Source organism: Vombatus ursinus, unplaced genomic scaffold (assembly GCF_900497805.2).
Source record: "Vombatus ursinus unplaced genomic scaffold, bare-nosed wombat genome assembly UNPS02014802.1, whole genome shotgun sequence".
Taxonomy (NCBI): Eukaryota; Metazoa; Chordata; class Mammalia; order Diprotodontia; family Vombatidae; genus Vombatus; species Vombatus ursinus.
The window spans coordinates 4,912,490-4,924,889 of NW_020954580.1; the positions used below are offsets into that span (position 1 = coordinate 4,912,490).

Consider the following 12,400-nt stretch of genomic DNA (forward strand, 5'->3'; position numbering starts at 1 on the left):
CTCCCCCATTCCCTCCTTCCACTCCACCCCGGGCAATTCCAGAGACCCCTGCCCACCTTCCACCAAACACCTACAGAGCTGGCATCTAGCAGAGGATGAGGAGGGGTGGGGGATGCAGGGCCAAAGGGCATTGCGGCCTCCCCCAAGACAGAAGGGATGCTGCCTGAAGGAATAGCAGCCCCAGAAAGCAGAAAGCAACCCCAGCCCATGGGTTGGGGATGAGGTGACAGGGTGGGCCTTTCCCACCAACATAGGCGTGCAGGGGGATGGCCCTTAGGACCAACAACACTGAGAGAGAGAAGGCTGAGTGTCCCCCCGGAAGGAAGCCCTACACACCAGAGATCTAAGGCAAGGGGACTGATGGTGTCCCCTTCACTCCGCCCCCAACATACAAACCCACGACTCCTGAGTTCAGCCCCAAAGGCATATCCTTTTCCTTTGGGGGCTCATATGGGCCAAGTGAGCTCTCTGTAACCCCTGAAGGAAGGGTCTGAGTAGGTTACCCTCAGGCTAATTGATCTTAGCCCCCTCAGGGAGCTCTGATCAGGGGGCCAGCCCTTGGGCAGGGAAGGAAGCCCTGGTCCTGTCCAGTCTATGGAACAAGGACAAAGCTACTCCCCACCCCCAACTGGCAGAGTCAGTGTCTGAAGTGTCCAGAGTCAAGTTTCAAGGTCTCCTCTGACCAGATGAGGGTTAAGCTATACTCGAACAGGGGGTCCTGAGCCAGCTGTCAGTGGCACTGTGGAACCACATTCATAATCCAGGTCTACTGGGGGTGCCACAAAACTACTCAAAGAACTCCCCGTCTGCCGGTCCCGAAAACTCTGGATGTAGCTCTAGGTAAAAGAAATGACAAATCTGAGATTCACTCCCCAAATCCATACTCTGGAGATAATCTATTTCCCAAAATTCCTACTCCTATGACACTCTGCCCCTAAGATCCATAGGCCTAAAACCCCACACCCTCTCTAACTCCCAAATCAAGGGTCATGAGACCCTGAACTAACAGGTCCTATGACTTAGAAACCTCCTTTCTGAAACTATGACCCCTGATGCCAATGAACAAAATGCCAGATCTCTCTGTGGTGTCTGACCTAGATGCCACAGTCCTGAACACCCTCCTCACTAAACAAAGCCAAGACAAGCAGGGATGTCTAGACAAGGGATACTCACAGGAGAGAGTACGTCTCCATTGAAGCGTTTGATGGGCACAGGCCTTCGACGATAGCCAGAATCAGGAGGGCCAGGCTTTGTTGGAGCCCGGGAACCCCGAGAAGGAGCCCGAGGGGGTCTCTTCCTTCTTCGCTTCTCCTTCCGCTCCTGATGCTGCCGAATTCGCATCAGTTGTACCCTCCGCTGCTGCCGGCTAATCACCACTGAGAGGCCAGGAGATGGAGGGGAAAAGTGGCCACTGGGCACCCAGGCTCCTCTTCGGTTTCTGAAATCTACCCTTTACCCCTGATTTTTTCCCCCTGGATATACTCCCCAATTCATCTTCCCATTAGAGTCTAATGGAGGTTGCATTGGATTTCTCATTTCAACACCTGGATTCTTGTTCTAGCTCTGACTTAGCATCTGTGTGACCTCAGACAAATGAATTAACCTCATCTGCAACATGAGAATAATATTCACTTTACCTACCTCAGATGGTTGTCAGGAAGAAAGCGCTTTATTAGCATGGAACCCACTATTTCTGTCTCTCCTCCTTCAAAGGGTCATTAGGAACACACTCTCTCCCCCAACCCAGGTCACTTCTCCCCTGGTTCATTCCATCCCTTAATGTCTCTCACTCTCAGTGTGGAGGTGTTCTCTGTCTTCATCTCTATTTACCCCCATCCTCTCTCCCGTGATCCCTCCATATTTATTCCCTTCCCAAACCAATAAAACCTTATTTTCCTTTATCAGCCACCCCTCCCCTACCCTTTTTGTCTGTTCCTGTACTCCACCCCAATCCTCCTGGGTGCTTCTCAAGTTTTCTATCTCCCCTCTCCCAATTTGGTGAGAACCCGTCTCCCAACAATGGACTCTGGGCCTCCCCCCACCCTCAGGTCTGTAATGGAAGACACTGGATTTGAAGTCAAAGGGCCTGGGTTTGAATACCAGCTATCTCACTAACCTGTGTGACCTTGGACAAGCTGTATTCTCTCCCTGGGCCTCAGTTTGTCTCCTTAGAGAGTTGGACCACATGATCTCTAACATCCCTTCTGGCTCTAAATCTTTGATTCTATGCCATATACCAACCCTTAATGTATAAGTCCCCCTACACCACCCCACTCCTACATTGTTCATCCTTGCTATGAATTCCCTCTGTCTGTTTCTTGCCTTGCCTCCAGCACACATTCCACCACCCCCAGTAGCTGCCACCCCCAGCATGATGTCTCACCCTCTGTGTGTGAGTCCCCCTCAGCTGTGACTCTCCACTGTACCAGGACGCCCATCAGGCTTAGCAGAGGCCAGATGGCCAGCAGGGCCCAGCTCCGCCAGCAAAGTGGAGGCACTGGGGCAGCCCGAAGCCTCTCTGCAGCATAGCGCCCCAACAGCAACAGTTCTGCAAAGTAGTCAGCAGCCGCTGCAATGAGGGCAGCCCCGGCCACAGCAGTTGCCAGAGTGGTGAACGGCCGAGGCCAGCGCAACGTGAGCAGGGCACACAGCAGACCCCCTCCCAGCAACAGCCCCAGTGGCCCCCACACAGAGCCTGGCTGGTAGAAGGGGCCAGAGCCCATCAGGGCGCCAGCCCCCAGCAGCAGCCCGAGCAGCAGCCCAACCAGGAAGAGCCCCACACTGCGCACCAGCATGGCCACCAGCCCGCACAGCAGGCCAATGCCCAAGGCAATGCCCGCACTTGCCCCAGCATTCAGCTGCGTCTCCAGCACCCGCTCTCGATAGCAGAGCAGGAAGATGACCACTGAGCCGAAGAGGAGTCCCGTGAGAAAAAGCACGGCCTTGAAGCAGCGGTAACCTGTAGGGAACATGGGCAGGGGGCAGAGAAGGGGCTAAGACGGAGGCCACGGAGCAGGTCAGAGGGGTGAGGGTCATCGGGGCGAGAGACAGGGGATACAGAGATGAGAAACAGAGATCAGAGAGTGAAGAGCCAAAGGGCCAAAGAGGTGACAGGTCAGAAGGGTAGGCTAGTGGGACATCAGAAAACGGGACTGTGGGCTCAGATAAATAAGGGAATGGGATCGAAGGAGGTCATGAAGAATCCAAGAGATTAAGGTGACTGGAGGGTAGGGAGGGTCAGAGAGTTGGGAAATCTAAGGGCTCGTGAAGATGGTCAGTGGGATATAATATTCAGAAACAAACCCCAGGCAGGAAAGACACTGTCTTTCTCAGCCATACCTGGGTTCTTAAGTTCCCTTTCCACTTCATACCGTGCCCTTGATTCCTGAGCCACTAATGTGGACTGTCAGTCATCAGTTCTCATCCAGCTTCCAAAATACCCCAGTTGGTCCAATTCTCCTGGCCTAAATGTGAATCTCTGCCTTCCTTCCCCTTTGGTGCTCCCAAGTCAGAGGTTGGATTTCTTTTTTATAGTGCTTTACTAAACTTTAAGGAGGAAAGGGGAGAAATAAAACCTATTCACAGGGTACTACTTGTCAAGCTACAGAGCACAGTAATGTTATCCTAAAGTTCCCCTACTCTAGTCACAATAGGCTAGCACAGCCTCTTGGGCTAACTAGCCATATATCCTGGCCTTCTCTCATCACAGGGTCATACATCCTTCCCCCTGCCTCCCTCCAACCCCTTTTCCAGGTTCCTTCACTCCCAAAGGTGGTGCCTCCTCTGAATCTTCCCAACAACATTAATCTGTTTCATTATCAAGGTTGAATCCACTAACAGGAGGGGCATTTCTTCACATGGAGAGGCTGTAGAGATGACATTATGAAAAGGTTAGAAACCAAGAAATCATGGGGACCCAGAGAAATGAAGTCATGGGATTCAAAGAAATGAAGGCTATTGCCTGAGGGATGGGGGGGAGTGTCCAGAATATGGAAGGTGGAGAGTCTGAAAGATGGGGTAATGATAAATCTGAGAGACAAAGTTTATAAGAGGTCAGGCAGATAGAAGATAGAGAGAGGTGAAGGCCATGAGGGTGGGAAGCAGGGAGGTCAGAACAACAGAAGGGATAAGGACCAGATGTGTAGATCTCATAAAGGGCCCAAGAGATGGAGCCACCTGGTTGTAGGACATCAGAGAGTGGTCCAGGGAGTCAGAGATATGGGACTTATGGGAGCCTCAAAGAGATGGACGTAAGTTGGTCAAAGAGGAAAGTTTTATAGAGGGTTCAGATATAACAGTTATGTGAGACATGGCATCAGAGACTGGGACCCTGGGGCCAGAAAAATGGGGGTGATGGGGGTTCATAGAGATGGGGATCAGAGCAAGGGGTAACGAGGATACACAAAATGAAGGCCAAGTCGGGGAACCCTGAAGGTAAAGATATGTGACAGACAACTTAGCTTTGTGTATGTTTGGAGTGGTGGTATATTCTGTTTTTGAGGTGATAGAAAAAAACTGTTAATTCTTTAGGAGCATCAAGGAGCTGTGGAAAGAGGGTTGGATTTGCAGTCAGAGAATCTGAGTTCAAATTTCACCTCTGCTACTTCCTACCAGTGCAACCTTGGGCTTAACCTCTCTTGCCTTCAGTTTCTGTATTTTTAATTGGGGTGGAGGTAGGGGGGGGAGGGAGAATGAAATAAATTACCTTTAAGATCTCTTCCAGCTCTAAATCTATATTCTGATGACTTTGATCCAGTTTTATGTTTGGCAGAAGGAAGATAAATGATTACACAGCAAAAAGTTCGGGACCCTGAAAGTCCACCCTGGTAGATGAATTCTAAGTCAGTGGAGAGAGTTCTGCTGGCATGAAATGTCATTCTTTTGGGCAGATGAGACCCTAAGAGATCCAGACATTCTAAAGCTATATGGGATTGTACATCAAGCTAGCCCCAGGAAACTGGCTAGGTAGAATAGCTTACCATCTAATACCATCCAGGTTAGTACTGAATAGTTTGGGGTTTGTTTGTTTGTTTGTTTTTTATTAATTTACAGTTCTAATTACCTTACCCTAGTATATTCTTGGTAGCTAGGTGGTGCAGAGCACTGGATAGAGCACTGAATCTGGAGTCAAGGAAGACTTGAATTTAAATCTAGCCTCAGATCCTTACTAGCTGTGTGACCCTGGGCAAGTCACTTAACCCCTATTTGCCTCAGTTTCCTCTACTGTAAAATAATCTGGTGAAGGAAATGGCAAACCACTCCAGTATTTTTGCCAAGAAAACCCCAAATGGGGTCATGAAGAGTTGGACACAACTTAAACAACTGAACAACAACAACAATAGAGTATATTCTTGATTTGCATATGCTTTTTCCCCTTGTAAATAAATCTAGAAATTGACTCTTGCTGTCTCTACTTCATGCCAGCAGGGGTTAGAAAGGAAAGAGAAAGTAGATACCAGAATTGGGCACCCAATTTATGGTTGCAATTGCAGAAGAAGGGAGAAGTAGTCATTAAGGCTTAGGTGCAGCAACTCTCAGGGCCTAAGGAGTTAGGCAGGATTGGGAACCAGGAAGGCTAAGGAAGCATGGTGCCTTGAGTTGTGATTCAGTAATCTGGTAAATTTAGAAACTAATGAAAAACAAAAACCCTAGGCTCAAGAGCAAATGTACCCTATACTGGTCAATAAGTCGATATCCCTAGAAGCTGATTGAATTCAGCAAAATCTAAGAGCTAGGTCTGGATCCACTGATAAAGTGGTCACAGATCAAGAATCAAGAAGGAGATTGCAAACCAGAAAACACTGGGATTTTTTGGACTTGGAGCAGGAAAATTTGGATGAAAGGTCAGAGTTTAAGGGACACGGGGAACCAAAGATATGGAAATTGCATAGATGTCAGACTTAGAGCTGGAAATTACCTTAGGAGTCATTTAATCCAACCTACTCATTTTATAGATGAGGAAACTGAGGCCCAGAGAGATTAAATAGGTAGTAAGGTGTCTTGTGTCACCTGGAAGCAGGTGATGTTAAGGCCCTTAGTACACAATTTGGAATGCAAATATGTACCATTCAAGGTGAGGAGTAGAAATTTCTGGATTTGGGGTCAGGTAGAATGGAAGAAGGGTGGGAGGAGAGATAGTCTGGATTGCCATCTCCTAGGTCATCTATAATTTGCCCAGCATCCTTAGATGTGGCAACCTGGCCAAGCTCATAAATACACCCCTAGATTGGGCAACATATCACAGCTCCATTACAACTTCATCATAAGAGATTCAGTCACATAGTCTATAAAAGGGATAGATTCACAGAAGGGAAGGAGGAGGCGGCATACACAAGAAGCAGCCTTGGTCTTGGCTTCCTAGATTCAGCTACTCTTAGGACTGGACATCCCCCATCCCCGAGCCCCTGTCCTAAGTCACCAACCCTGTCCCCTGCCCTAGCTCTGAACTCAACCACCAAAGTCCCCACTGTCCCTCTCTTTCCAGTACCATACAGGGACATCAGGGACATCAGGAAATACCTGGGGTGGGGGGAGGAGTGTGAGGAAAGGAATGAGAGATTAAGATGATGGTTTAAGGAAGGGTCTTTAGGACCCTAAGAAAAGGGATCTGGGTGGAGGGATTGAGCTGGGGTTCCCCAGGGATCTGGGTCTCACCAAAGAAGCAGTAGACAACACCGAAGAGGCAGCACATAGTGCAGACGAGGGAGGGCAGTGCCTGGTACCTCCGCTCCAGGGGCTGCTCACAGGGGACACCCCAGAGAGGTTCATCTGGTTCAGGGGGCAGCAGCTGGAACCGTAGTGTCTCCACAGTGCCGGACATGTTGCCAAGGAGGGAAGAGGTGTGGGGTCACCCACCCGGGGCAGCCTGGCAGAAAGGGAACTGGGGTCACAGAAGTCTGGTGTCACCAGGATGGGAGCCAGAGTTGAGAGCTGTAGGGGAAAGGCTAGGGAGGCTTTCTAAAAAGACTCAGTGGGACATTCTCAATTACCGTAGAGGGCACTTAAGCCCACCACTTAGGACCAAAGGAGAGGCACACTAGTTCTCCAGCTCCAAAGCCATCATAACCCCAGGGGTAGGAGTAGAGGGGAGAGAAGCCTACTAGTGCTGAAGGGGCCAGAGAGAGACGAAGGGAAATGAAGGAAGCCCTGTGGCTGCAGGGACTGGAAACAGAGGGACCAAGAGACGGGGTGAAGGGTGAGGGGGACAAAAAGTAAGGAGTGTAGGAGATTCAAGGGACTGAGGCTAGAGGGTCTGGGCTGTAGATAAAGAGGACCAGGGGCTGAAATAATAGTGGGAAGTGGGAAGATTGGGGAAGAAGGCACCTAGGGCAGAGGGGCCGAGTGCGGAGGGGCCTAAAGCTAAGGAGGAGGAGTAGGGGACTCGAGGCAGGGCCGGGAAGTTCCGGAATGGGGAGGGAGTCCTCGGAGAGCGGGTTGGTAGGGACACCAGGTGGAGAAAACAGTGCTTTGTGGAGGGGCAGGGGCGGAAGGGCTGGTACCTGCACAGCACTGCCGCTGCTCCGCCGGCTCCTTGCTTGGGTCCGGCTCAGGCCCCGTGGCTCCCGTGGGCTCGGGCTGCAGCTCCAGCTCCAGCTCCAGCTCTGGCTCAGGCAGGCCCGGCGCCACGGCCCCATGCCCAGCAGCCCGCCCGAGGCCTCTTGGTGCTGATGGACAGCTCCGGTCTCTGCTCCTGACGTCACTCCGGGCGCACCACCCAGGCGGAGGAGGGCTGCTCCTGACGTCACCACCCTGCACGCACCGTCCGCTCCGGGAGAGGGGACGGACTTGGCAAGGGCCGGCCCCCGAGCACAGAAGCGGGGGCACTTCCGGGAGGAGGAGGGGGCGGGGGTCGATGGTCTTCTGTCCCGCCCCGCTGCCCGCCCCCGCTGAAGCGGGAGCGCTCGGCTCCACCCCCGGGGCGGGGCCGTTCCAGTGACACGTCGGACGGCGGCGGCGACTGCGGCCGGTCGGGGAGGCTCTGGACCTACCTGCGACCCCGCGGCTCGAGGCTGAGCGAGTCGGAGTCGAGACGGATCGCGGCGGCGGGCTCTGGCCCACCGAGGAGGATCGCGCCGTCGCGGCGCTCCCGCCCCCCTGCTCCCTGGCCCCGAGCCCGCCCCCATCCCCGCGCCCCTGCTCCTGCTCCCGCCCCCCACTGAGCAACCCCTGCCGAGAGCCCCCCGGCGAGGCACCCCCCGCCGAGGGCACCCCCTCCCCAGCGGGGTACACACCTCCCACACCCTGGGTCGGGGACAGGGCCGGGCTGGGGCTGAGCCGGAGCTGAGTCGGTCTCCGGGGCCGGGGCCATGCGGGCTTCGCTGTTGCTGTCGGTGCTGCGGCCCGCGGGGCCCGTGGCCGTGGGCATTTCTCTGGGCTTCACCCTGAGCCTGCTCAGCGTTACCTGGGTGGAGGAGCCCTGCGGCCCCGGTCCGCCCCGCCCCGGGGACCCCGACCTGCCCCTCCGCGGTTACACCAACGCAGCCCGCCGGCCCAACTCGGTGCAGAGCAGCCCGGATCGCGAGCGGCCCGAGGACACGGAGAGCTGGGAACCCCGCGTGGTGCCCTATCGCCCCACGCACTCTAGCCAGATCCCCAAGAAAGCAGTCAGGTAGGGGACACCTCTCCCTCCGTCCTGCCCCGCCCCCTCCCAGCCCCAAGACAAGGCAGCAGCCCCGCCACCCCCCACCCCTCAACAAAAACAGCCGGCCCCGGGGACCAGTCCAGGCCAGCGGAGACTGGAGAGGGAGCCGTGGAGGGGGACTGCGGGAGTTGGATCCAGCCTGGGCAGGAAGGGGCCGGCCTGGGCCAGGAAGTCTTTAGTCCCCAATGACTTCCTATGGCCCTGCATCCCTAAGGAATGGTGGGGCCCTGCGGGGAGGTGAGGGCCATCCAGTCCCTGCTGCCAAAAGTCACCTTCCTTCCTTTGCTAAGGCTCTGGAGGCACTCCTTGCCCTGGAGTTTTCTTATTCCCTTGATTAGTCTGGTTAGAGGTACAGCTCAGACACTTGGGAGCTGGATATTCCCAGGCAAATCAGAATCTCTCTGAACCTTTGTAAAACAGAGATAAGCAGTACTTCTGGCATAGTGGATGGAGGGCCAGCCTTGGAGTCAGGAAGACTTACATTCAGATCCCCCTTCTGACTCATACTTCACCTCCCATGCCACAAGCACTTCTCTACAGCACATTAACTACAGTGGCTAAGACTACAAACTACAGTGGGGTTACATTGGTGGAGGGAGTTCCCACAAGGAATTCACAGGTCAGGACTAGGAGTTGTCATTATGATCCCACCTCCCTCTTCCCTAGGACTCGATACATCAGCACAGAGCTGGGCATCCGGCAGAGGCTGCTGGTGGCTGTGCTCACCACCCAGGATACCCTGCCCTCACTGGGTGTGGCAGTGAACCGGACACTTGGACATTGGCTGGAGCAGGTGGTGTTCCTCACTGGCAGAAAGAGCCGCAGGGAGCCCCCTGGCATGTCAGTGGTGGCCCTGGGGGAGGTCAGGCCTATTGGGCAACTGCATCTGGCTCTTCAGCACCTCTTGGAGAAGTATGGGGAAGATTTTGACTGGTTCTTCCTGGTGCCAGATACCACCTATACAGAGGCTCACAGGCTAGCCCGGCTGGCTGGCCACCTCAGCCTGGCCACAGCCTCCCACCTCTACCTGGGCCGGCCCCAAGAATTCATCGGAGAACCCACCCCAAGTCGATACTGCCACAGTGGCTTTGGGGTGCTGTTATCCCGCATGCTCCTGCAGCAACTACAGCCACACTTGGAGAGCTGCCGAAATGATATTGTCAGCTCTCGGCCTGATGAATGGCTGGGCCGCTGTATCTTTGATGCCACTGGGGTCAGCTGTACAGGCGAGCACCAGGTGGGGAGTTGGGCAGGAGGGCCTTCAGGAAGGGGAGCGGGGTGGAGCATGGAGAGCCAGGGCTGGGGATAGAGTGAGAGAAATGGTCCCCCTTACTCCTTCCCCTGTCCTGGCCCCAGGGCGTGCACTATAACTACCTGGAACTGGGCGGTGCAGGGGAGGCGGTGCAGGAGGGGGATCCCCACTTCCAGAGTGCCCTGACTGCCCACCCCGTAAGGGACCCCGTGCAAATGTACAAGCTGCACAAGGCATTCACACGAGCTGAGCTGGAGCGCACCTACCAGGAGATCCAGGAGCTGCAGGTGAGGGCCCAGGGGCCATGGGTTGAGTGTTAGTGGGAGGGAGAAGGGATTGTGATAACCTGTCTGTGATGCCCTAATCTTTCCTCATCCAGTTGGAGATCCAGAACACAAGCCTGCTCTCTGTGGATGGGGAACAGGAGGCATCCTGGCCATTAGGCATCCCAGCCCCATTCCGGCCATCCTCTCGATTCGAGGTGCTGAGCTGGGACTACTTTACGGAGAAGCATGTTTTCTCCTGCGCAGATGGGTCCCCTAGTTGTTCTCTGCGAGGAGCTGACCAAGATGATGTAGCCGATGTGCTGGGGTCTGCCCTAGAAGAGCTAAACCGCCGCTACCACCCTGCCCTTCAGCTTCGGAAGCAACAGCTGCTCAACGGTTACCGCCGCTTTGACCCCACCCGGGGCATGGAGTACACGCTGGACCTGGAACTGGAGGCGCTAACCCCAGAGGGGGCCCGCCGCCACCTCACCCGCCGAGTGCAGCTCCTGAGGCCGCTAAGCCGGGTGGAAATCCTGCCGGTGCCCTATGTTACCGAGGCCTCCCGCCTCACCGTGCTGCTGCCCCTGGCGGCAGCCGACATCGACCTGGCGCCCCACTTCCTGGAGGCCTTCGCTGCCGCCGCTCTGGAGCCGGGGGACACCGCGGTGGCACTGACCCTGCTTCTGCTCTACGAGCCGCAGCAAGCCCAACACGTGACCCACGCCGACATCTTCGCACCGGTAAAGAGCCGTGTGGCCGAGCTAGAACGACGCTACCCTGGCTCGCAAGTGCCCTGGCTCAGCGTGCAGACGGCGGCCCCGTCACCCCTTCGCCTGCTGGACTTGCTTTCCAAGAAGCACTCGCTGGACACGCTCTTCTTGCTGGCTGGGCCGGCCACAGTCCTCACTTCTGATTTCCTGAACCGATGCCGGATGCACGCAATTGCTGGCTGGCAGGCCTTCTTCCCCATGCACTTCCAAGCCTTCCATCCTGCCGTGGCCCCCCCACAGGGCCCGGGACCCCCTGAGCTGGGCCGGGACACGGGTCACTTTGACCGCCACGTGGCCAGCGAAGCCTGCTTCTACAACTCTGACTATGTGGCGGCCCGAGGGCAGCTGGCAAAGGCTTGGGAGCAGGAGGAGGAGCTTCTGGAGGGTGTGGAGCTGTATGACCTGTTCCTGAAGTTCTCCAGCCTGCACGTGCTGCGGGCTGTGGAGCCTGCGCTGCTGCAGCCTTACCGACACCAGCCCTGCGGGGCTCAGCTCAGTGAGGGCCTCTACCACCACTGCCGCCAGAGCGCCCTGGAGGGCCTGGGCTCCCGGGCTCAGCTAGCCATGCTGCTCTTTGAGCAAGAGCAAGGGAACAGCACCTGACTTGTCTGGAGCCTCTGTTTCCCGAGTCCACCAGGAGCACAGAAGACCCTGCCCTCCCCTTCCTAATCAGAGCTGTTCTGCCTCCAGCCCTGGGGGCCTAGCTTTGGAGGGGGACCTCTAGCCTCAGGGTTTGGAAGGAGCCGGCAGCAAGCTGGCTGATTTGCAGGCAGGAGGGTGTTCTCTGATCTGGGTACTTAGAGGAGAGGCTGGAGCCCTCCCAACTCACCTTGCCCTGCAGGCTCCCAATATGTGGGCCATGGCCTTTTAAGTATTTATGCAGAAAAGTCTGCTTGACGCCAGCACCTCTCCTCCCATGGGGGGCCCGGCATAGGGGGAGTGGGGAGCTGTAGATGAAAGTCTGGATAGAGTCACTCTCAGCTACGAGGGCCTGGTTACAAAATAGAGTTTGATGGGTGGTCAAGAGGAGTACCTAGAACCTAAAATCCCACCCATCCCCTGATGAAGCTGATTGCCTTTAATAAACCAGCTGAACTTGTAGATGTGAACTCTGATTATTATTCTTCCTTTCCCTGGGGACCTCACTCTCCTCCAACCAGGGTCTATATTCCACTTTCATCGCGACAGTCCCCACATGCCCATAACCATTCATGTCTACACATGTACATTGACTGCTGAGATGCGCGCACACACACACACACACATATAATACTTTGTGACTTTTTATTTCCATTTGTTTCACAGATTTAGAAAATCAGACAAGGTTGGGAGCAGAGGGGAGTTGTATGCCCCCCCCCACCAACCAAGCTTAGCCAAGGTCTGACAGGCCTCCTGCCACTGAGATTCATTAGGGTCTTTTGAAAGGAAGCAAGAATGGAGGTTAAGGGAGCATGAGAAGGTGACCTTAGGA

The 12,400-nt window shown here is 55.0% G+C and overlaps 2 protein-coding genes across 2 annotated transcripts; one reads left to right on the forward strand and one right to left on the reverse strand.

Annotated features, from left to right (window-relative positions):
• Positions 1–36: 36 nt before the first annotated feature.
• Positions 37–7,552, reverse strand: TMEM198 (transmembrane protein 198). Its single transcript, XM_027873857.1, has 5 exons — positions 7,500–7,552; positions 6,655–6,865; positions 2,384–2,959; positions 1,174–1,376; positions 37–836 (listed from the first exon to the last, which is right to left on the reverse strand). The coding sequence occupies exons 2-5, from the start codon at positions 6,818–6,820 to the stop codon at positions 699–701; spliced, it is 1,083 nt and encodes a 360-aa protein (XP_027729658.1). The 5' UTR covers positions 6,821–6,865; positions 7,500–7,552; the 3' UTR covers positions 37–698.
• A 754-nt stretch (positions 7,553–8,306) lies between these two features.
• On the forward strand, positions 8,307–12,030 carry CHPF (chondroitin polymerizing factor). The gene is made up of 4 exons (XM_027873669.1): positions 8,307–8,608; positions 9,308–9,878; positions 9,998–10,180; positions 10,273–12,030. The coding sequence occupies exons 1-4, from the start codon at positions 8,307–8,309 to the stop codon at positions 11,530–11,532; spliced, it is 2,316 nt and encodes a 771-aa protein (XP_027729470.1). The 3' UTR covers positions 11,533–12,030.
• Positions 12,031–12,400: the final 370 nt, after the last annotated feature.